The sequence below is a fragment of the Mesoplodon bidens genome (assembly GCF_964165515.1).
Source record: "Mesoplodon bidens genome assembly, chromosome: 10".
Taxonomy (NCBI): domain Eukaryota; kingdom Metazoa; phylum Chordata; class Mammalia; order Artiodactyla; family Ziphiidae; genus Mesoplodon; species Mesoplodon bidens.
In genome coordinates, this window is record NC_138172.1 from 39,696,549 (window position 1) to 39,720,517 (window position 23,969).

A 23,969-nucleotide genomic window follows, 5' to 3' on the forward strand; every position below is an offset into this window, starting at 1 on the left:
CAATGTGCTTGGGGATCTGAAGTCAGGTCTAAGTTCCTGGATCTCAGTGAATGAGACCCCTGAGTGCCCCAAGAATGCAGTTTTGATTTAAAGGTGTGCCCCAGCTTTTGGAGATCGGGATAGAACGGATAAAAATAGTTGGTGACCTAGAGCACTGTGTATCTTTTTCAAAGGAGTTAGCCAGCCTCGATCAGTTGTTTTTCGATACAGACGTTAATCATTAAAGCTAGGCCCAAGCTCCACTGCTAATAAGGTTAATGGGGCTTGTCTTTGGCCTTGAGCAGGGCAGTGTGCGCACCCTGGGGGAGTAAATCTTACTAGATGGTGCGTAAGTAGGTTTTCCCTTTAAATGCATTTTATAAAAACATAATTAATGGGGCTTCCCTGGTGGCGCAGTGGTTGAGAGTCCGCCTGCCGATGCAGGGGACACGGGTTCGGGACACGGGTTCGTGCCCCGTTCCGGGAAGATCCCACATGCCGCGGAGCTGCTAGGCCCGTGAGCCATGGCCGCTGAGCCTGCGCGTCCAGAGCCTGTGCTCCGCAACGGGAGGGGCCCGCGTACCACAAAAAAAAAACAAAAACAAAAAAACATAATTAACGACCAAGAGTGAATAAACTATGGTGCTGTATCAGTATAGATTCATCATCATATGTAACAAGTGTACCACTGATGGGGGGATATTGATAATGGAGAAGGCTATCCATGCATATGCGGGGCAGATGGGAAATTTCTGTATTTTCTCAATTTTGCCGTGAACCTAAATCTGCTCTAAAAAAATAAAGTCTATTAAAATATATTTATATAACTAACGGAGGAACTTGGATGTCAATTACTGTAAATTTAACAATTTTATTAGAAAATGGTAAGATTTAATCAGAATATTAGGTTTGAAATTGTGATTTTTACCTAAAATCACAATTTCGTCGCCGTGGCTTCGCGGTAGTGGCTTTCTAACTCCTGGTGGGGTGATTGGGGGCTGTTTAGGGGTCCCGCAACCAGTCCCTGCCAGTCGGCTTCGGCCCGCGGGGGGAGAGCTCTGGCTGCTTGTTTCTGTGGGAGGAGGCGGGGCCGAAGTGGGCAGCGTGGGCGGGACCCCGCGGGAGCTCAGGCTGTTTTGTCTTTCTGCTGGAAGAGGAGGGCTAGCGCCTCTAAGGCGGTTCCTGGCCTTTTCCAACTCCGTTGTCACTCTTTGCTTCCGGCAGAGCGTCCTGGCTCACACAACCGAGGAGCTGAGGCCAGACAGACGGACGCACGGACAGACGACAGAGGACGCGCTGGCCGCTGCACCCCGCTGCCTCCCCCTTCTCCCTGCTGCCTGCACCTGGAGGATGAGCCCAGCCTTCAGGGCTATGGACGTGGAGCCCCGCGCCAAGGGCATCCTGCTGGAGCCCTTTGTCCACCAGGTCGGGGGGCACTCGTGCGTGCTCCGCTTCAACGAGACGACCCTGTGCAAGCCTCTGGTCCCAAGGGAGCACCAGTTCTACGAGACCCTCCCTGCGGAGATGCGCAAATTCACTCCCCAGTACAAAGGTGAGCCCCCAGCTGCTGTAGGGGTCGCCAGCGCCTGGCAAGGACATGCAAGGCGTCGCGGCCAAGGAAAGCCCAGGCAGCCATCCCCGGAGCCCTCACCCCTCCCACTCACTCTGTGTTTTCCCTCCTCCTTCTCCTCTTGGCCCTCCGCCCAGCACCTCACACCCTCAGTTTTCAAGTCCCGGTAAGATTGCTCAATTCTGTTTTGTTTTGTGGGTTTGTTTTGAGTTTATTTTTGGTGGAAGTGTAGTTGTGTTTTATGTTCAGGTGTCTTTTTATCTCGGTAACCCATAGTCCCCCATGAGGAGACATCCGGGGAAGACTTTGGGAGGATTTTACCCAGAATACTTGCCGCCTGCTTTTTGTCCTCCAGGAAACCAGAAGCCCTGTTGATTAGGTAGGCTGGGAGCAGAGTTGAGTCAGATGGAATGCAGGAGTGGGAGGCTTGTGCTGATTAGCTGAAGCCCTTTGCTATTACGGAATGTCCCCGAAATGGCTGTATTATGGCAACCCTTTGATTCACATGTGGTGACTCTTTCTTCCTTTTTATAATGCATTTTGGTGGGGGTGGGGGGGAATCAGCAGCCGACAGCATGGTGTGGTCTTTCCTGGGGAGGGCGGAGATCCTTTGTAAATCAGGAAGAATCCATTAAGGAAATTAATTTTAAAGTTGCATTGCCTGGTTATCCAAAAGACTCTTGAACGACTTGGGTTCTTCTGGAACTGTTGAAACATACTCTTTGAAGACAGAATGTACTGGGCATCTCTCTTTGTACTCTGAATATGCATGTGTGTTGTGGTCGGGGTGGGGGAGTTGGGGGCCCTCACTTGGTCCTTCTCTGTTGTTTTTTCCAGGACAAAGCCAAAGGCCCCTTGTTAGCTGGCTGCCCCTGCCCCCATTTTTTCCCTGGTTCTTTTCCCATGGCCACAGGAAAATGTGGTCCCCTGAATTCCCCACCCCGGCTCCTCTGCGCCCAGAGCCAGGTACCACCTCAGAAGTGTCGTCTCTCTGAGCACGCATTCCCCTGCAGCAAGGACTGAGCAAATTGAGTGATCCCAGGCCACAGAGGCCTGGGAGGAAAGGTGTTCAGCCAGTCGGCTGTAAGGCACTCGCTGTAAGGCACTCGTCGGCACCTGCTGAAACACTCCCACCTGACAGCCCCCTCCTCAAAGACTGTCTAATTACACATGGCAGGTTCTAGAGACTCTGGGAGAGCTGCTTTCAAGGCCACTACGCGTCTGTGCTCCCAGCCCAACCCTATTTGCCTTGTGTTCATTTTGTTCTTTTGTGACATGAGACTGCAAAGACCAATAAAGCAATATATTCAAGAAGGGCAAAAGGCTTGGGGTGCCCAGTGGGGGGGCGCTGCAAGAAGCCTTTGCTAGGGTGTCTTTTGTGCTGTGTGGTTTGTTTCGTTTGCTCCTTTATTTTGTTTTGCTTGCCCAGTCTTCCCTTACCGTTGGATGCTTCTTACCCCTCAGGCAAATCTCTGTTCAGGCTCTGCTTTAAAGCAAGCCTCAAGGCTGTTGGAGTTTCTGTTTAGGGCCTTAAAAATTCCCACAAGATATAAAGAGCAAATGTTTTTACGTCTCTCTTAGGATTAGAAGAATTACATAAAAATTAATAAACATTTTCAATGATGGAAAAATGTGTCTTGTAATTCTTTGGCTCTTGCCTTGTTGAGTGCATCAGAGAGGAAGACTCTCGGCCATGTTTGCTCCTTAATTGCTTGTCTTGTATGGTGTCATCTTTTCTAGATGTTTTGATATTTGTTAGGTTTGCAGATGAGTTTGGGGCCTCTGGCAACATAGAGACTAAGGAACAGGGTAAGAAAACAATAAATGTTACAATCATGTTATTTGTAACACATCTTCCTGTGGAATTAAAAGTCCTCTCTGTTCCTCACCCTTCTTCCAGGTGTGGTATCTGTGCGCTTTGAAGAAGATGAAGACAGGAACTTGTGTTTAATAGCATATCCATTAAAAGGGGACCACGGAACTATGGACAGTGTAGATAACTCAGACTGTGAACCAAAAAGTAAGCTGCTAAGGTGGACGAACAAAAAACATCACGTCCTAGAAACAGAAAAGATCCCTAAGGACTGGGTGCGTCAGCACCGGAAGGAGGAGAAGATGAAGAGGTGGGTATAGACTGAGAGGAGACTGAACTTCGTGGGAGAGGAGGGATCTCAGTTACAGCCCAGTCCCCTAGGGCTAAGGACTCACACTATGGACTTATTAGTAGGTACCTCGTCACTCAGTGGTCAGTTCCCACATGGTGTGCCCAGCTTTAATTGACTCTGAGTTATATCATGCCATTTCGGGTAAAACAACTGTAGTGGCAGCTGTAAAAAAAAGTTTCAGTCACTCACTCCTCCTGCATCTGCCCTGTGCCAGGCCCTATGTGGCATCCTGGGGATGTAGCAGTGACCCAGACAGAAGCCATCCCATCACCTCAGGTTGTTCACTGATAGTGGGAGACAGAATGGTCAGTTGGGCATCCCCAAATCTTGGGGATCCCCATAGGCAGAACGCTCCAAGTGCCACACCTTGGCAGAGCTTGTGAAAAGATAAATTATATATATGTTAAAAACGTAGCTAAGTAGGTTGACTTATTCTCATGGAATTTCAGTCTCCAGCATTCTGAGTCAGGGAACCTGGATGTACCAGAAGCCAGGGGGTGTACTGCCTAGAAGAAGAGGGCAGTGAAGGCTGCCTTGCAGGGTGCGGGCTGGAAGCAGAGGTTGTTTTGTCATCGAAGGTTTTCCTTACTGTAGAAAGACAACTGTAGAAACACAGTGAGCTGACACCCCCCCACACCTTTTTTTTTTTAAATCAGCTGTCTTGGGACTTCTCTGGAGGTTCAGTGGTTAAGACTCTGCACTCCCAATGCACAGGGCACGGGTTTGATCCCTGTTTGGGGAACTAAGATTCTGCATGCTGCGCAGCCTAAAACATAAAAAAAAGAAAATAAATAAATAAAGATTAAAATTTCTAAATCAATCAATCAACTGTCGAGGTATAACATACTATGGTAAATGAAGTGTTTAATGTGTACACTAAAACAACCACCACATCAAGGTATGAAACTTCCTATCACTCCAGAAAGTTCCTTCATGCCTTTTTGCCCCTGAGTTTTGATAAGACATTATGATTTATTGGCTCCTTGTCTCTTTATAGCCATAAGTTAGAAGAAGAATTTGAGTGGCTGAAGAAATCTGAAGTATTGTACTACAGTGTAGAGAAAAAGGGGAATGTCACTTCCCAGCTTAAACACTACAACCCTTGGAGCATGAAGTGTCACCAGCAACAGTTACAGAGAATGAAGGAGAATGCAAAACATCGGAACCAGTACAGTATCCTTTGTTCATAGGGCATCTCTGCCTTGGGGGGAAGGGAGGGCAAGTGAGAGGAGACCCTATGAGCTTGGAGAGAGAGATTGGATTTTTTTTTAGTCATGGTTGTGCTAGGACACTCTACGTGGTAACTGTGGGCAGATATTACTTCCCTCGGGGCCGAAGGCTGGTCTGGGAGTGCAGGTGCTGGGGAGGGAGTCTGATGGGTTCCTGGGGGTCAGGGGCACCTCATGGAGGGACCAACCTGCACCCAGGGGGCTTTAGCCTGGAGTGCAAGGACCTGGTTCGTGTTTTCAGACTTCTACAGAAGTCCCCAAATAGTACTTAACTGCCAGAGTCTGCGGTGGGGTAGGACTGACCTTTCAGTCTGGTTCACCAGGTTAGCACATGAAGAAAACACAGGGTCCTTTCTTCTTTTTGGAGTCAGGGAACTTGGATGTACCAGACATAATAATGCATTGAACCTCGAAGTACCAGTCACCGAGGTTCAGCAGTTGGTTAACCCAGTCATGTCAGTCTGCTGTCATGACTGTCTCTATACACCCAGCAGCCCCCAGCTGAACACACTCTGAAGCAAGTGTCAGATATTTCATTTCATCTGTATACACCTCAGCATGTATCTCTGAAAGATAAAGGTATTTTAAAACATTAATACCATTATTACTCCTTGAAAAGTGGACACTAATTCCTTACTATCAAGTATCTAATTTGTGACCCTATTTTCCTAATTGTCTCATAAATATTTTTGTTGATGATTTGCTTGAATGGGGATCCAAATGAGGTTCACACATAGCATTTGGTTGAAATGTTTAAGTCTTTTAAAGTACCCTTTCTGGTTTTTCTTCTTGGAAATTTCTTGTCAAAGAAACTGGGTCTTCTAGAGTTTCCCACCATCTGGATTTTACTGATTACATCCTGTGGTGTCTTTTACACGTTACTCTTTCCCCTCTGTTTCCATTGAGTTGATAATTTTATCTACAAGCTTGATCAGATTCAGGTTCAGTTTTGGGGGGGTGGGGGCAAGAATCCCTCAGATGGTATTGTAGCTGTCCATCGGGAAGCACAGTGTTTTGTTGCCTTTCTCTTTTGTATTGCCGTTGCCTTAGAGCCATTTTTTCATTAGGTGATTTTCTAATTTTGTCATTCCTTTTTCATTCATTAGCTGGAATCCTTCTGTAAAGAGAAACTCTTCCTCATCAACTATATGCCTATCCTGAGGTATAGTTCATATAGGAAAGGCAGGTTAAGAGTTTATTTTCCTTTGTTTACTAGATTTAGAATAATGAGATGGTTTCTTAACACCCTCCAAAGGTGACCAGTGAGGTTTTCAGCATTGTTATGAACCCATGAATTTAAACATATTTGACGTGTTTTAGTCCATTGCAGTTATCTTTACTGATGCTCAAATTGTCCCATGCTTGGCGAGTGGGAGCCTTTCAAAACAGGCTCCTGAGTCATTTTGACACAATCACAGTAGTCTCTGATGGCTGTCTTTCTTTCTCGTGTGAAGAACTGGTACAGGCTCGTGTGTATTTCATACTCCAGATGTGAATTCAGTCATTCTTCTACGCCAGGGGTTGCAAACTTTTTCAGTGAACGGCCAGTGAATATTTTAGGCTTTGCAGACCATACACTGACTGCATCACAACTCTGCCATTTGTACCCTGAAAGCAGCCATAGATGATAATGTAAATGAATGAATGTGGCTGTATTCCAATAAAACTCTATTTATGGTCACTGAGATTTGAATTTCATTCAATTTTCATGTGTCATAAAGTATTACAGTTTTTTTTTAATTCTTATTTTTACTATGATTTTTTTTAACATCTTTATTGGAGTATAATTGCTTTACAATGGTATTAGTTTCTGCTTTATAACAAAGTGAATCAGCTATACATATATCCCCGTATCTCCTCTCTCTTGCATCTCCCTCCCACTCTCCCTGTCCCACCCCATACAGTTTTTGACCTCTTAGAAATATAATAGGGCTTCCCTGGTGGTGCAGTGGTTAAGAATCCGCCTGCCAATGGAGGGGACACGGGTTCGAGCCCTGGTCCAGGAAGGTCCCACATGCCACGGAGCAACTAAGTCCGTACGCTACAACTACTGAGCCTGCGCTCTAGAGCCCACAAGCCGCAACTGCTGAGCCTGCGTGCTGCAACTACCAAAGCCCACGCACCTAGAGCCTGTGCTCCACAACAAGAGAAGCCACTGCAGTGAGAAGCTGGTGTACCACAACGAAAAGTAGCCCCCACTAGCCACAACTAGAGAAAGCCTGCACACAGCAACAAAGACCCAACACAGCCATAAATAAATAAATAAGTAAATGAATGAATGAATAAAAATATATATAAGGGCTTCCCTGGTGGCGCAGTGGTTGAGACTCCGCCTGCCGATGCAGGGGGCACAGGTTCGAGCCCTGGTCCAGGAAGATGCCACATAGCACGGAGCAACTAAGCCCGTGCACCACAACTACTGAGCCTGTGGTCTAGAGCTTGTGAGGCACAACTACTGAGCCCTCGTGCCACAACGGCTAAAGCCCGTGCGCCTAGAGCCTGTGCTCCGCAACAAGAGAAGCCACTGCAGTGAGAAGCCCACGTGCCGCAACAAAGAGTAGCCCCCGCTCACCCCGCTCACGAGAAAGCCTGCGAGCAGCAACGAAGACCCAACACAGCCAAAAAAAAAAATGTAAGAACCATTCATTCCTAGCTTACAGGTTATACAGCAGTGAGTGAGCAGGGGGTCATGGTTCACTGGTCCCTGCTCTAGGAGCACTGGTCTGGGCACTGGGGGAGCTCATACATCCGGTCATTGTTTCTAGATCTTTTCAGTGCCCACGTCTGGGAAATACATATTTATTTTAAAGAGAAAACTTTTCATAAGTTCATACTGATATTTCTAGTTCATATTTAAGACTAGGATTTACTGAATTTATTTGATGTTCTGTTTGTAATTTAGGACAGTATGTTTCTAGTTTTGTTTTGTTTTGCTATTTGTATCACTTTTTTAAAAAAAAAATTTATTTATTTATGGATGCTTTGGGTCTTAGTTGCAGCACACTGGATCTTCATTGCGGCATGCGGGATCTTTTAGTTGCAGCATGTGGGATCTTTTTAGTTGTGGCGTGCGAACTCTTAGTTGCGGCATGTGGGATCTAGTTCCCTGACCGGGGATCGAACCTGGGCCCCCTGCATTGGGAGTGCAGAGTCTTAGCCACTGGCCCACTGGGGAAGTCCCTAGGACAGTATGTTTTTGGACCGTGGTCCCACATCTTGCTGAGTTCAGGGAATGATGTGTGTGTCTCCCAGGCTGTTCTCAGGCCAGTTCCCTGACAAGAACTGAAGGTGCCTTTCAGCCTTCTAGCCTGAGCTGCCTGCATGGGAGATATAGCAGGACCTCTGGGGCACTGTGTGCAGGCCTTGTACCCTGGGAATGCCAAGGCCTCGTGGAGCAGCACCTTTTCATTAGAGGGGCATTGTCCTTAACCACTCAGAATTTATCTTATTGGAGAACCTGACTTCCCGTTATGAGGTGCCTTGTGTCCTGGACCTCAAGATGGGTACACGCCAGCATGGTGACGATGCTTCAGAGGAGAAGGCAGCCAACCAGATCCGCAAATGCCAGCAGAGCACGTCTGCAGTCATTGGTGTGCGCGTGTGTGGCATGCAGGTGAGAGGAGTGCAGGTGCATGGCGTGGGCTGGCTGGGGCATCCAGGAGCTGCCATTCTCCCACCGTGGCATAGTCCCGTTTTCTCAAAAGATTCCAGATTTGAATGAACCTGTCACTTTCTGGTTAGAAAAGGAAGCATGCATGCATGGGTAATCGTCTCTGGGGCTGGCCTGGTTGACTGAGTCCAGAGGCTGTGGACAGGAGGGGGAGAAAGGCAAGAAAGTTCGGCCCTCTCCACCAACACATACACTGAGCAGGGGGCTGGTGATGGAACCCAGGTCAGAGGGCTGTATCCTGAGTGGGTGTTGATTGGCAAGGACGGTGTCCCTTGTGACTGGTGTACTTAACAGGTTAAAGGATCTGATCCAGAGCTGTCATATCGCTGCCACTCCCCAGGGTCTAGGCCCTGAGATGGCTGTCAGCACCTCACCTGCTGGTCTCCCTCCCACAGGTATACCAGGCAGGCAGTGGGCAGCTCATGTTCATGAACAAGTACCACGGACGGAAGCTGTCCGTGCAGGGCTTCAAGGAGGCACTTTTCCAGTTTTTCCACAACGGGCGGTACCTGCGCCGTGAGCTCCTGGGCCCTGTGCTTAGGAAGCTGACTGAACTCAAGTCCGTGTTGGAGCGACAAGAATCCTACCGCTTCTACTCAAGCTCCCTGCTGGTCATTTATGATGGCAAGGAGCGGCCTGAAGTGGCCCTGGACTCAGATGCTGAGGACTTGGAGGACCTGTCAGAGGAGTCAGCCGACGAGTCGGCTGGTGCCTATGCCTACAAGCCCATCGGCACCAGCTCAGTGGACGTGCGCATGATCGATTTCGCACACACCACTTGCAGGCTGTATGGTGAGGACAGTGTGGTACACGAGGGCCAGGATGCTGGCTATATCTTTGGGCTCCAGAGCCTGATAGACATTGTCACAGAGATAAGTGAGGAAACTGGGGAGTGAGCTTGCTGGCTGCAGCAGTACCTGAGAGACTCTCTGTGTCCCAGGCACAGCTGTGCTGCGTCGGGGAGGAGGCCAGTATGGCCAGGCGGTAGCCCCTGCAGCCTGGAGCTGATGCGCAGAGGCCTCTGTGAGTCCCAGCCTGAGCCAGCCCCAACCGCTCTCGGAGTCTTTATTTATTTTAACTCTCTCTTCAACATTCCACATTTGATGATGCAGATACCTCTTTCTTCCCTGAGTGTAAATGTTCTAATACAAATCTTTTTGTTAATTGTACACAGTGCTGCTGTCGTTCTTGCCCAGGGATAGGCAGGCAGCCCCCCTCCCAAACCTCAGAAAAATCACATATGCCATGACCTCCTCCCTGGCCCAGCAATGTATTTCTTCCAGTGACCCCATCCCATGGACCCTAAAGTCACCATAGCCTCTTGGCTTAGTCCTCAGTCCCTTAACCGAGCACCCACACACATAACCGTAAATGGGTCCCTCTGGGATCTGTGCTGGTCTGTCCCAGCACCCCTTATGCAGAGAACTACACTTGACTCTTGATACAGGTCTTTCCCTACCCTCATGTAGCTTAAGCCAAAGTTGGACAGCAGGTGTGCCAAACCTTGGGTCCAGCTCCTTTGCCACTGGCAGCAGCTAATTGGCTGGACATTGTGATGTCAGACATCCTGGAGTCAATACTGGGGCCTCAGGTGGCTACCAGACCAGGCTTTGGTCTGTTGGCAGCCACTGGCTCTGTGGTCAAGGTCTTAGGAAGTCCAGAAGGTGGGTGGCTTGATGGGAGGGGTTGTTCTGGGCAGTGTGGTCCTCTTGGCCACAGTACCTGTCACCACTCCTACCCAGCCCTGGACCCCACTGCAAGCACGCCAGTGTCATTCTTCATGTGGCTCCAGCCACGGCAGCCCCTAAGAGAGCTACTTCTGCTCTGTGCTAGGAGGGTTTCAGGGAGAGGTGTGGCAGGAGGTGTTGAACTGCAGACCCAGACACCAGGGAGAAGGACACAGAACCAGTGCCAAGAAGGTAGGGTCTGGATGTCCAGTTTTAGCAGCCCCACACCTTGCCTTGCCTGAACCTCCTAGCACCTCCTCTCCAAGGTCCACTATGCCTGTATCCACTACGTCCAAAAACAGGCCAACTGCATACACTGGCCTGGTTGTGCCTACAGCCCCTGCTCCCTGGGCCCAGGCTTCCACAGGGGAATGTGGCTGGACCAGCCCCTGGACAGGAATGAGAGGTCCCCAGGACCCTTAGGATATCTCCCCGGGTTTTCCCCCTTCCCTCCTAGGACTTCAAAGACCTCACCAGGTCAGGGCTGACCGGAAGGTGGGCCAAACAAGCTCTTAAGGCCACATGGTGCCCCACTCCCCATCCTCCACCAGCCCTTCTGTCTGCTCTCGGAAGGAAGCATGAGAAATAAGATAACCTGGAGTTGTAAGTCCCCAAAGACAACAGAACAGAGTGATGTGATAGCGATTGATAGGGGTGGGAGCCTGCGGACCTTACACTGTGAGGAAGGGAAGTGTGTCCCAGGCAGAGGAAACTATGCAAAGACCCATGTTACAGAGGACGAGAGAAGCTAGTGGCCGAAGAGAGGAGGTGGGGTGGGGAGCAAGGATGGGAGGACTTTGGACAGAGAAATGGCCCCCCGTGGTTTTTGTTTTTACCGTCCCCCGCTCACTCTTGCTCCCCGTTGCCCACCACTGGGGCAGTAAGCGGGGGTCAGGAGGCCTAGAGACACCGAGCAGACCCGGGCCCCGCGGGCGCCTCCAAGTGTCTCAAGATCCAACAACGGGACTACCCTCACGGGTTCGCTGTCCTTATGTTAGTAGGTCAGGTCCCACTCCCCTGGGGCGGCAAGGACGCATGGGACTGTCAGCACAAGACAGAGGCTCTGTCTTTGGGCTGCGGGCGGAGCGCTCCTTCGGGAAGTAGGATGGGCCGCAGCACCAGGGCTTGGGCGGGTAAAGGGAGTGGAGGCCCGGGCGGGAAAGCTGGGTCTGGGGCTCTAGGGAGGGTGCTGGGGCCGGGAGTCGGGAGCTTGGAGACGCAAAAGTCCACGGAAGGGGCGGAAAGGGCAGCGGATTCTCGGGGGCTGCGCCGGGCCGCGCAGCCTGTGGACACAAGGGGGCGCCGCGCTTCTGCGCAGGAGCCGACACATCCCGGGGCGGGGCTGCGGCGCGCGCGCGCGCACGCGCCGTGTGTCACGGGGCAGGGCGAGCGCGGTGAGGCGCTCCCGGCCTGGCGTCCTGGTTCCGCAGACCCTGCCGTCTCTCCTGCCCCGGCCCGGCTCACCCTCATGTACCGCGCGCTGTACGCGTTCCGCTCGGCGGAGCCCAACGCGCTGGCGTTCGCCGCGGGCGAGACCTTCCTGGTTCTGGAGCGCAGCAGCGCGCACTGGTGGCTGGCGGCGCGGGCGCGCAGTGGCGAGACGGGCTACGTGCCACCCGCCTACCTGCGCCGCCTGCAGGTGAGTGTGCCCCTCCCCGGCCCGGCCTCAGCCGCCCCTAGACTGAGCTCCAACATAGGCTCGCAGGACAGACCCCGGCACCCCAGGCCCGCCGGGACCTCCAGCAGATAAGGAGTTTGAGAACCTGACCGTGAAACCCCAGGAGGACTGGGACCCTAAGAGCCCGCGCCCCCACCCAAGACCAGGGCCTTGACAGCCAACTCTGAGGATTCAGATCTACCAAAAGCCCAACTCTGGGACTCAGACTCCTCGGGATCCCAGAGCCATTTGGCCCCAACACCTGAACCCCCATCCGAATAGAATTCAAGAGTCAGTCCTGAGATTCCAGCACACCAAATTCTGAGCAGTTCCCCAGATCATTGAGACCCCAGAATTAATTGGCCCCTTCCCTGGATCACCAGGATCCCACACTTTTGCCTCCTTTTCCTCAGCTTCCACCACTGAGACCCGGGCAACCCTGGACACTGCCTGTTTCCCCACCATCTTCCATGCCTTTACACCCCCTCCCCCATTTGGACCTGAGAACCATGGACACCCCCCTCCCCTAAATGACCCCCCAAGCCCTGAGACCTCAGTATCTTTTACTCTCCTGTACTCAGTCACCCCCTAAGCCTTTCCTAAGACACCTTCGTCAGTTCACTTTGAACCAGGGATCCCAGGCCCTGCCGACACTCCCTGGCACTACTCTCCCTAACCTCTTTCACAAGCCTCAGGCCCTGACCTTTCAGACTTCCTTTCTCTGAAGATGAGGGAGCTCCATCCCTCCTTGGCCCCCAGCCTGGGGTGGGGGCTGCTCCCATTGCAAGGAAGTGAGACCTCCCCATGGCGTCCCCTGGTCTGGCTTTGGCCCCATTTCCTTCCAGTGGAGTCTGCGGCCCCAGTTCCTGTTTCCCCAAGAATAGTCCTGGTGTGGGGGCTGGGATGTGTTGTCTCCAGCTGGTCTATTCTGATCACAGGGGGAAGGAGGGCCTGGAGCCTCCAGGTCTGCCCTGTGCCAGACACCCCCGCCCCATCCTAGTCCATAGCCTTTAGGAAACATCCTGTCCCAGCCCAGTTCAGGACAGAAATAACAGGATAAATTTGGAGATGTCATCTGGTCTTACCAGAGGGGATGGGCCCTGGTCCCTAAACCCTTGGCCTCAAGGCATCTAGGAGTGTCTGGGTAAGAGTGAGAGCCCTGGACACCAGGGCTGCTGCGTCCAGGGTGAGCACGTCAGACCCAGCCTCTCTGGAGCTGGGAGCTTGTTGGAGGCCTCTGAGGAAAGTCCTGCCTCTTCCCCAAGGGCCCAAGAGGCCCCTCCCCTGCCTGGGCCACTGGGGCTGGGTGTTTGGGGAGGGCAGAGAGGCTACCATCTTGTCTATCTGTTGGTTTCTTGCTGCATATCTCCCTCTGCCTTCGTCTCCGTGGCTCTCTCTGTGTCTCGGTGTCATTCTGACTCTCCGCTTGTGTGTTTCTTCCTCCGACTCTCTTCCCTTCTCTGTCTCCAAATCTCAATTTCTTTCTGCGTTGTCTCCCTCTGCTTCTCTCTCTCTCCCTCTCCCTCCCTCCCTCCCTCCCTCTCTCCATCTTTCTTGCTTTCTGTGTATCATCTGTCTTTCTCTCTCTGTCCCCCTTTCTGTCTGCTGTCTCCTGCACTCTGACACGCCCTGTGCTACCTGGAGGGCTTTGTTGACCTCTGAGTCCATCTGTCTGTCCCCATCAGAGAACCTTCTCAAACCCACTCTGGTGTGATGTCACCTTAGTTCTGAGGCTCCTATGCCTGATGGACCATGTGTGCCCGGGGCAGCGAAGGGTGGGAGTGGCTGGTCCCACAGCTGCCACCCCCTACTCTGTACCCCATGCCAGCCAGGCTGGGTAGATTGGACCTCTGAGTTGCTGTGGATGGCAATACAGAATCTGGGGCAGGGGCCAGGTCCTGCGCTCATGTCTGTCTTTTGCCACAGACACAGAACTGCTGCTTCCCGGTGCAGGTCTGGAGGATTCCTGGAACAGCTTGAGGGGATGGGGGCTGGCAGCAGGGGTGGAGAGAGGAGATCCCTTTGGCCTGTCCTCAGCTACCAGGGCCTGCAGAAGGCTCTCTGAGGACAGGGCCATTCTGGAGTGTAACCTTGGTTTTGTGAAGGATCAGCAAGATCCAGAGTGATTTGTTAAGACTTCAGACACTAGAGTCTCCCTGCTTGGCATCTCAGCCTGGGATCTGAGCCAAGCCTGGGGATAGACTAAGTGTGTACTCCTGGCCTCAAACTGAGGGTCCGTGGCCTGTGTTATTGCTCTAGACCCCAGGTTTTCAGCGACATCTTAGCTGAGAGCCTCACTTGAGGTAAAATCCTGAGCGGGGCCCCAATATATAAAGCAGCAGCATGGGCCCTCCCCGTGGCCCAGCTCCCTGAGTGACGCAGTTTGAGAAGCCCATTTCATATTCTAGTTCAGCTTGCTGTGTTCACATCTGGCATTACAGGCTTTAGCTGTAGTGGTCCTTTGTCTGCCCCTGGCTCCATCCTGGGCTGGCTCTGGCTCACTTGGCCCCCAGGCCTAACTGCCCACCCCTGCCCCCACAGGGCCTGGAGCAGGATGTCCTCCAAGCCGTTGACAGGGCCATTGAGGCTGTGCACAATGCAGCCATGCGGGATGGTGGCAAGTACAGCCTGGAGCAGCGCGGGATCCTCCAGTGAGTGGGGCGGGAGAACCGCCCAGTAAGCACCATGGGGTGGGGTCCTTCAGTGAGTACTGGGGACGCCAGAGAGCAGTGTTGGTAATGCAGAGTGGGGCGGAGCATGAGGGTGGTGGGAGGTTGGGGAGCCTGGGCTAGGGTGGGCCGCATCCCACGAGGAGCATGTGAGGACTTCGGGAGTCGTAAGGTAACTCCCCCAATAACCTCCCTGTCCCTCCCTCAGGAAGCTGATCCACCACCGGAAAGAGACCCTGTCCCGCAGAGGCCCCTCAGCCCCCAACCCTGCAGCTATGACCCCGTCCACCAGTGACCACCACCTGGATGCTGCTGCTGCCAGGCAGCCCAATGGGGTGTGTAGAGCTGGGTTCGAGCGGCAGCACAGCCTGCCCAGTTCTGAGTATCTTGGGGCAGATGGAGGCCTCTACCAGGTACATGGTGAGAACATCCTGGGGAAGGGAGGTGGGTGGAGCTTAAGGCTTTGTCCAGAGGCGCCAGGGGTCCACTGGGGTCAGCGATGCCACTCGGAACCATAGTCCTGCCCATGCCAAGCTCAGGGCACTAGCCAGGTCGTACCCTCAGATCCCACTTCTGTCCTCCCAGATCCCACCACAGCCTCGCCGGGCAGCACCTGCCACGCCACCCCCACCCGTGAAGCGCCGAGACCGCGAGGCCCTAGTGGCCTCGGGGAGTGGTGAGAAGGCGGGGTTGGGGGACTGGGGGGGGCACCTTGTGCTCGGAATGGTTACTCTGCCTATGTCAGGGAACTGGGGGCTCCAGGCTTGCAGGGAAGACAGGGCACATGTCGGGGCAATTAGGGGTTCTGGGCTTGGTGGGAGGGTCTGACATAGGAACTAGGCCCTGTACTAGGGGGCGGGGGCTCTGGGCTTGGAGGGGTTGGGGCCCCCAGGGGGCTGCCCTAGCACAGCATCCCCTCTCTGCCCACAGGCGGCCGCAACACCACGCCCTCTGGGGGCAGTTCTGTGTCCAGCGGCTCCTCTGTCAGCAGCACCTCCCTTGACACACTCTATACCGGCTCCAGCTCATCGGAGCCAGGCCCCAGCTGCTCACCCACGCCCCCACCTGTGCCCCGCCGAGGCACGCATACCACTGTGTCCCAAGCTCAGCCCCCTCCCTCCAAGGTGCTAAACTCGGAGCCCCCTACAGAGGAGGTAGCAGTTGATGCAGCCCCAGCCCCTGATGAGCTGGAAGCCCTGGGTGCGCTGAGCCTGGGGACCACAGAAGAGAAGGCGCTGGCTGAGACTGCTGTGCCCAGGACCATCGGGGCAGAGCTGATGGAGCTCGTGCGGAGGAACACCGGCCTGAGCCACGAGCTGTGCCGAGTGGCCATTGGCGTCGTGGTGGGTCACATCCAGGCCTCCGTGCCGGCCAGCTCACCTATCATGGAGCAGGTCCTCCTCTCACTGGTAGAGGGCAAGGTGAGGGTGGGCAACAGGGCCAGGGGCCTCCCCATTCTGGGGCCACCATACAGCCCCTGCCCCTTCCCCACCCTCACACTGTGTCCAGCCTTTATCTGACAGGTCTTTGTTGAGCTCTAGCTCTTGGCTTCCTTGTGCTGGGTGCTGGGGACATTTGGGCTGATCCCTGAAGGAGAAAGGGAGGAAGAGTATTCCAGGCAGAGGCTCAGGCTGGACGAGGGCCATGAAGCAGGACCGAGCTTGGCTCACAGGAAGAAGTGGAACAAGGCCAGCATGGTTGGAACACAGGGAGTGAGGGAGGGAGCAAGTGGTGTGGTTGGAGGTGAGACCTGGGGCAGGTGACAGATGAGACAGCCGTGGGTGGCCAGGAGTTCTCTCAGGCTGCAGGGAAGGAATGGACATAAGGCATGAGAGAGGGCAGTGCCATGCTGGCCTTGGCAGTGGAGAGCAGTGGGTGCTTCGAGAGCTATGATGGAGGCCTGAGTGCTGACTGAGATGTGAATGAGGTGTGTGTGCATCATGGGCGGGTGGGATCCTTTGCCAAGGTTTGGGCACTGGTCAGGGAGCAGGACTGGGGGGCATGAGCCCAGTCTACACGGTGGGGGCCAGTTGGGCCAGAGGTCTGTCCTTAGGGCTCCATGGCTCCTGCAGCTCTGGTTTGGGGTGTGGGGAGCAGTGAGTCAGTGGGCTTGCCTGTGCTAGGACACTGGATCAAGAGGAACACGGGAGGTGTGTAGATGACAGGCCTGTCCCACTTTGTGTAGAATCAGGGGGTGGAGTCTCAGTCACATTCAGGCGGTGAGAAGTTGGTGGCCTTCCTCATGGAGGATGTTTATCCAGGTCTGGGGCAGGAGGCAAGTTGTTGGAAAACACCCCACAGATGTGTCTCATGCAGAATCCTGTCCCAGACAGTTGTTAAGACTTGGGGGCAGTGGAATTACTTGGGGAGGGGGTATAGAACTGGGTCAGTGCCCTTGGCGGCCTCGATGTTGGGGGATGGGCTGTGGGAGCAGATCTTTTGTGGGAGCTTGATGGGAGCAGCGGGGAGGAAGGAAGAGAACCGGGGGCTGGTCCCCTCACCCTTCCTGGGACGACGCTGGCTCCAGGCAGCTCTGGTAGGTGAGGCTGGGGCCCCCTGCCTGACACTGGCCTGGAGCTCATGCCATGACCTCAGGGTCTAGGTTGAACTCCAGGCCTTGTGGGCCTCCTGGAGATGGTGAGGGGCAAGTGTGCTGAGCCAGACCTCTTCCTCCAGGACCTGAGCACTGCTCTGCCCTCAGGGCAGGTCTGCCACGACCAGCAGCGGCTGGAGGTGATCTTTGCCGACCTGGCCCGGCGGAAAGATGACGCCCAGCAGCGCAGCTGGGCCCTGTATGAGGATGAGGGTGTCATCCGCTGCTACCTGGAGGAGCTGCTGCACATTCTGGTGCGGGCTGGGGGCCCCCAGGTGTCCCCCACCCCTGCCCCATCTCTCCCCAGTGCTTGGGAGTCTCCCCTACTCGTCCTCAGCTCACTCACGTGTGGCCACCTCACACTGAGTGACTCCATCACACTTTGTCCTCCCCACAGACGGATGCAGACCCTGAAGTTTGCAAGAAAATGTGCAAGAGGAATGAGTTCGAGTCTGTCCTGGCCTTGGTGGCCTATTACCAAATGGTGTGTGGGAAACAGAGGGGAGGGGGCACAGAGGAACCTGGGTAGAGGTGGGGGTTCTGGGCACTGAGCACACAGGGTCCCCTGCCAGGAGCACCGGGTGTCACTGCGGCTGCTGCTCCTTAAGTGCTTCGGCGCCATGTGCAGCCTGGACGCAGCCATCATCTCCACACTGGTGTCATCTGTGCTGCCTGTGGAGCTGGCGCGGGACATGCAGACGGACACACAGGGTGAGTGAGGGGCAGCTTCCTGCCAGCTGGGGAGGTTCCCGCCATCTGGCGGGGGCTCTGACCGCCTGCTTCGCTCCCCCGCAGACCATCAGAAACTCTGTTACTCCGCCCTCATTCTGGCCATGGTCTTCTCCATGGGGGAGGCAGTGCCCTATGCACACTATGGTAAGAAGGCAGGTCACTGACCAGCGGACCACAGGGAGCCCACAGCCCGCTGGAGGTGGGGCCCATGGCCCAAGGCGCTGGGCACCCACTGACCGTATGCTGACTGAATGTCTCCAGGGCTCACAGAAACCCAGGGAGGCTGGGCGGTGGGGGTGTGTGTGACGGGGGGCCTGCAGACTTCCACGTGCCCCTCTCCCAGAGCACCTGGGCACACCCTTCGCCCAGTTCCTGCTGAGCATCGTTGAGGACGGGCTGCCCTTGGACACCACCGAGCAGCTGCCAGATCTCTGCATGAATCTACTTCTGGCTCTCGATTTGCACCTGCCAGGTGGGGGCAGGGCCTGACGGGGGTGGCTGACTCACCATAGAGGGGAGGAGGGGGGCTCTCCAGGCTTAGCACCTGTGCTGTTGTCTACCCCCGTGTCCTTCCTCAGCCCCTGACCAGAACTTCATCATGGCCGCCCTGAGCAAACACGCCAATGTCAAGATCTTCTCCGAGAAGCTACTGTTGCTCCTGAACAGAGGGGGTGAGGGCCCAGGAATCTGTGTGGGGCCCCTTCGATGTCCTGTGACTCCATGACCCCTGTAACTCGCTGGGGTGACTCTGGGCCCCCTCGAGGACTGCCCTGACCCCCTCTTCCTCCTGCCTTCTAGATGACCCCGTGCGCATCTTTAAGCATGAACCTCAGCCGCCACACTCCATCCTCAAGTTCCTGCAGGACGTGTTCGCCAGCCCCGCCACAGCTGCCATCTTCTACCACACAGATATGATGGCGCTCATCGACATAACCGTGCGGCACATCGCGGACCTGTCGCCTGGAGATAAGGTGCCTGGGGATGGCAGCTGTGTAGAAACTAACAAAAGGGGGGGACCTGACACTGAATGGAGACTAGGGTGAGGGGCACTGCTGGAGCCGGGTGAGTGTGGGAGGCCGGTCAACCATGACAGGTGTGCCAAGACCCGAGGGAACCCACCATGAGGTGATCGGGGGTGGGCTGTCTGAAGAAAGCAGGAGTAGAGGGAGTGGTGGGAGGCGAGGAGGAGAAAGCAGAGTTTACACAAAGCCTTGGAGGCTGCAGCGGGAGGTTGTCACCTCTTCTCGGGGGCAGGGGAAGTGATCCGATTACCATCCTGAATGAAACGGAGACTGTGAAAGCACAGCAGAAGCGGGAGGCCGGTGAGGAGGCGGCTGCAGCCGTCCACGTGGCACGGATAGGGTGGGAGAGGAGGTCAGGCCGGGGTGTGTTGGTGGGTTGGCAGGGCTTGCTGCTGGATTGGTCTGGAGCAACAAGGTGGATGAAGTGCCGATTGCTCGGGTGGGGAAGAACTTTTGAATAGAGTTGTGTTTTGATGTGTCAAGACTGAAAGATACCTGTTGGACATCCAGGTACAGAGGACCTGGGGTGTGAGTTGGGACTGGAAAGAGAGACTTTGGAGTTGGCTGTGCATAGATGTGCTGGGAAGCCTGTGACAGTGCGGTCACCTAGGGTGTGGGATGGATGGGACAGAGGGAAGCGCAGGCCTCAGCCCAGGGCACAGTCGGGGCATGTAGGGAGACACCCAGGAGGAAAACCAAGAGAGCAGGAGCCCAAAGCCACGTGTATGGAGGAGGAGGGGGATGAGCCGTCTCCACAGTTAGGAGCCCGAGTGAGATGAGGCCTGAGACTCATGAGCCACGGGATTCGCCACATGGAGATGAGGCGTGATTCACAAGCAGCGTCCATGGAGTGGAGGGAAGAGAGTCCGAGTGGGAAGTTGAAGAGAGGGTTTGAAGTTGGAGGGGAGTGGAAAGGGGGGAGGTGGGAGCAGTGAATGGAGACAACTTTCGTGTGTTTTTAATTGAAGGGGAGCAGAAAAAGGTGGGGGATCACTGGAGGGAGACATGGGGTCAGGGAATGTCTTTTAAAGGTGGGGAAAAAAAAAAAAAAAGGTGGGAGATGCTGGTGCATGTCTGAGTCAGAGGGAATGATCCAGCAAGCCAATCGTGGAGAAACGGCTGATGTGTCGGGAGTCAGCCACCGTGGGTGTCAAGTAGGTCAGGCAGCGGGGTAGGGTCCAGGCCCCCGTGGAGGGATGGCCTCTGGCAGGAACCAGGACAGTTCATTCACTGGGGACAGGTGAGGTGTAGGTGCTGGGGGAAGACCAGGCGTTTCTGAAAGTTTGCTTGTTTTCTGCATGAAGCACAAAGCCAACTGATCAGGCAGTTTAGGTTTGGAAAATGGAGAGAAGGTGGGCAGTGGTCCTTTCAGGAGCAGTGAACGTGGCAGAGGAAAGTGGCAGGGGTGCCAGGCAGTGAGGTTTGTGGTGGGGAATGCTGTTCAAGCCTGTGCAAGGCTCTGTAATTGTCTGCTGCTTAGCTTCTAGGATTTGATTGGCAGGTGCTTTTTGGTCTGACCAGGGTTGGGAGTTAGCAGGGTGATGCTGCCTAAAGAAGGTTTGAGTATTGACTCCTCTAATCAGAGGTAAAGAGAAATGAGGGATGGTGAGGGGGGCAAATGGAGGAAAAAGTGCTGGTGCCAGGTCAATGGATCAGGGTCTCAGTGAGGATAAGGAGCAGCTGGGGTGTCAGATTGGAGTGGTTCTTGGAGCCATTAAAGCCAGAGGTGCTGGGAGGGTGGGTTGGCGGGGGGTGTTGGAGATGGATTCAGGGCACACGTAGAAGGTAAGACGGCCGGGTCTTACTGGGACGGATTGGATTCAGGGTGTGGGGAAAAAGGAACCGGAGGGGACACGTGCAGTTTTGGCTTGAGCACTTGAATGGACAACAGTGCTCTTTATTAAAATAAAGAACACGAGAAAGCCTGCAGCTTTGGGAAGATGGGGAAGATCACGAGTTTGATGGTTGTTATGTGAGTCTGAGTTCTCTCTGAGATAAGCAGGAGGTGACAAGTGGGCAGTTGGATTTTCTCATCTGCAGCTCACCAGAGAGTCTCTGCAAGAGGTTTGAGTGGGGGTCACTATTTGAAGCTGTGGGTGTGAATGATATCTTCCAGGGTGAGAGGATAGAGTGAGAAGCAGAGGGCCACCAACAGACAGACAGCAGCCCCACAGGGGCCCAGCATTACAGGAGGGATGGGGGCTCGCTGCTTCCCCTCGCCACCTCTCTGAGGCAGGACTTCCCTGGGCCGGCCGCGTTCTGGGACTGTGTGTGTCTCAGATGATTTATTTATTCACTTATTCAATGACTGTCAAAGACCAGTTCTGTGCCAGGTCCACTCTGGGTGCTGGGAATGCAACCCTGATCTTCAGTGGTGTGAGGTGGTCTACAGCCCTGGGGTCCGTGTGGCTGCCAGGAGGCAGTAGTGGCCCGTCCCTGTCTGGTGGCAGTCTCAGTGCCTCCCTGGGGTCCCTGAGCTTGCCTGGTCTCCCCACAGCTTCGCATGGAGTACCTCTCCCTGATGCACGCTGTGGTCCGCTCCACACCCTACCTACAGCACCGCCACCGGCTCCCCGACCTGCAGGCCACACTGCGACGCATCCTAACCGAGGAGGAAGCCTCGCCCCAGTGCCAGATGGACCGCATGATTGTCCAAGAGATGTGCAAGGAATTCCCGGTGCTGGGCGAGGCCCCCAGCTAGCACCTTCTTTTCCTCCCTTCCCTGCAGCCTTGGGTAGGGTGCAGGGGACTCGGAGGCTTGGCCCTAAGAATGTTTTGCACTGACAGTGTGAGGGGAGGTGTTGGTGGAAGGGACCTAAGCAGGGGCCCCCACCTGAAATAGAGCTAACGAGAGGGGCCAAGCGCAGGATTAGGGACCACGCGCTGGGAGCTATGCTGGGGCAGGGGGAGCGTGAACTGAAGCCCCTCCATCTCCCGCTGGGCTGCCTATTCAGCATGCCTCCCCACGCCACACACATGCACACTCAGAGTCCTGCTGCTGCTCCAGGCTGGGCCAGAGCCCTCATCCCTTGCGCCCACCTGGTCTGTGTCCTGGGCTTCAGCAAGCTGTGTCCCTGGGGTGAGAGGAGGCACCTTCCGCCAGCTCCGTTCTTTGCCTTAGCTTCGCAGTGAGTGCTGCTCATGTGCTCTGTCCCCCCAGCTGCCACCCCGTGGGGTTCTCTGCCCCTCGTTCCAACCCCAGAGGTCTTGGCCAAGCTGCTGCTCTGAAAGCAGAGCCTTAGAGACAGGCCATCCACCCTGGAGCCTCACAGAGTGAGGTGACGGCACTGATAAAGTCAGTGACAGAATATATTTTCTCTGTAAAAACGTGGACCGAAAAGCCATGTGTATTTTCCTATGTGCTGTGCAGCTCAGCTTGGAAATAAATCACAGGCATCTGGAAACAGGCTTCCTGTGTGATCCTGAGTGGTGGTGGGAGAGGATGGTCAGGGGCACTGGGGCCTCAGGACCTGTCCTCTCCAGCCTGAGGAGGTGATGGTCCCTGACAGGCCTCTCCATTGAGGTCCCTTGAGCCCTGTTGCAGCCTCTCTTCCCTGGGTTCCCACTTCTCCTGGGCCACGGCCACAGCCACTGAGAGCCCCATGGTCCATTTGCAGGTGACTGCCCCTCCAGGCTTCACTTAATCTTTCTTTGCCTTGAATGCTGTGTCTGTCTCCCCTGTTGAAACCCTATATCCTTTACACCTGTTCTCAAATGAAGCGTCTCCTATCCAAGCCCTGGCCTCCCTGAACTCCTAGGCCTGCCCAGCTGTTTCCCTTCCTTATTTGCCTCCCCCTGGATCCAGCGACGTTCCCTCATTTTGCAGCCTTAGCGGAGATTTGGTAATTACGGTAGGACAAAAAGAATATCTCAACGAGTGTGGGGTTAGTTGTGCACTGTTTGAGGGGAATCAGAGGCCAACGCTGGACAAAAAACTTTTTCCTCGTGGGCTCCGCAGTTAACGAAGCCTGTCACCATAACTTGGGGAAGAGAGTCAGAACCTGTAGGCAGACACCAGGCAGCAGTGGTTTCCATCAGTTCCCTTCAGTTTGTTACCCAAGACGAGTTTCATCAGATTCCACACATCGAGAATCACTGATACTGCGACTTCTCGCCACGACTTTCCCTTTCTTAATGGGGTGCTGAAGGCAGAGGGCTGTTACTGTCCCAGCAGAACGCAATACAGCAAGAAGCCCAGCAAACCCAGTCTAGGGGTGGGGTCCCAGGGAAACAGGTCCATGGGAGCAAAGCAGAGGAGGCCAGCAGGGAGATGTCCTTCCTGACCTGTTGACTCTTCCAGAAGTTTAAGTGCACAGGCTCACCTGGACCTGAGGAGGAGCTGACACAGTTGTCTGCAGGAAAGCTGTGTGTGGTACAACCTGGTCACTTCATCCTGGAGGCCTCTGCCTCCCTTCCACAGACGGAATCAACAATGCTGACTTCCAGGTACAGCTCCTTTCTCATTGGAGTGCTGAAGGCAGAGAACCATGGTTCTCCTCCTGAGAGCGAGTAACTCAGTGATAAGCACAGGTCCTCGGGAAGCTGAGGCAGGAACATTCGATAGCCTCTGCCTTGTTCTGTTTGCTGTTAGGCTGCACACACTGACCTCGTGGGAAAAGCAGGGCAGTGCTGTGCCATCATTCCTAGGGCTGGCCCCCTTGAGAAACAAAGTGCAGCCCCGTGGCTGGAAGATCAGAGCCCCTGCCCACTTCTGCGTAATTGTCCAAGAGGCCCTTGCATGTGTTTGTAAGGAGACAGAGGGGCCAGGACTCCAGGACCGTCAATAAACACCTTGATGGTGTCTCACCGCACAGAATTAAAACTACCAAGGACAATGACTAGCCAGAGAATTCCTCAGGGAAGGAACTGTCTGAGAGAATACCTCTGACTGTTTGGAAGGATGGTAGACGTGGATGTGGTTAGGCAGGGGAGAGGGCAAAGAGAGGGAGAACTAAG

General features: G+C 54.4%; 2 protein-coding genes across 8 annotated transcripts in view; both read left to right on the forward strand.

Annotated features, from left to right (window-relative positions):
• The window catches only part of IP6K2 (inositol hexakisphosphate kinase 2), a 30,206-nt gene extending 20,424 nt beyond the window's left edge, over window positions 1-9,782 (forward strand). For all 6 annotated transcript variants that reach the window (XM_081247491.1, XM_081247490.1, XM_081247492.1 and 3 more), the window contains 5 exons: window positions 1,204-1,531; window positions 3,450-3,672; window positions 4,712-4,887; window positions 8,381-8,556; window positions 9,009-9,782. In XM_081247491.1, coding sequence (XP_081103617.1) covers window positions 1,330-1,531; window positions 3,450-3,672; window positions 4,712-4,887; window positions 8,381-8,556; window positions 9,009-9,509 — 1,278 coding nt within the window. In that variant the 5' untranslated portion in view covers window positions 1,204-1,329 and the 3' untranslated portion in view covers window positions 9,510-9,782. The remainder of the gene's footprint in view (window positions 1-1,203; window positions 1,532-3,449; window positions 3,673-4,711; window positions 4,888-8,380; window positions 8,557-9,008) is intronic.
• A 1,940-nt stretch (window positions 9,783-11,722) lies between these two features.
• NCKIPSD (NCK interacting protein with SH3 domain) lies at window positions 11,723-22,417 on the forward strand. Of its 2 annotated transcripts, none has more exons than XM_081245117.1 (13): window positions 11,723-11,979; window positions 14,539-14,648; window positions 14,875-15,079; window positions 15,252-15,342; window positions 15,597-16,087; window positions 17,343-17,513; window positions 17,657-17,743; window positions 17,832-17,970; window positions 18,055-18,135; window positions 18,335-18,463; window positions 18,570-18,662; window positions 18,790-18,962; window positions 21,511-22,417. In XM_081245117.1, exons 1-13 carry the CDS (start codon window positions 11,809-11,811, stop codon window positions 21,712-21,714), a joined length of 2,145 nt encoding a protein of 714 aa, XP_081101243.1. In that variant the 5' UTR covers window positions 11,723-11,808; the 3' UTR covers window positions 21,715-22,417. The 2 variants fall into 2 exon arrangements, with proteins under 2 accessions (XP_081101243.1, XP_081101244.1); XM_081245118.1 differs by having other exon boundaries at window positions 15,597-16,009.
• Window positions 22,418-23,969: the final 1,552 nt, after the last annotated feature.

Coding starts and splice junctions, on each gene's coding strand:
- NCKIPSD (XM_081245117.1), top strand. CDS start 11,809: ATGTACCGCGCGCTGTACGCGTTCCGCTCGGCGGAGCCCAACGCGCTG. Junction 16,088..17,342: donor TCTCACTGGTAGAGGGCAAG/GTGAGGGTGGGC, acceptor CTCTTCCTCCAG/GACCTGAGCACTGCTCTGCC. Junction 17,514..17,656: donor AGGAGCTGCTGCACATTCTG/GTGCGGGCTGGG, acceptor TCCTCCCCACAG/ACGGATGCAGACCCTGAAGT.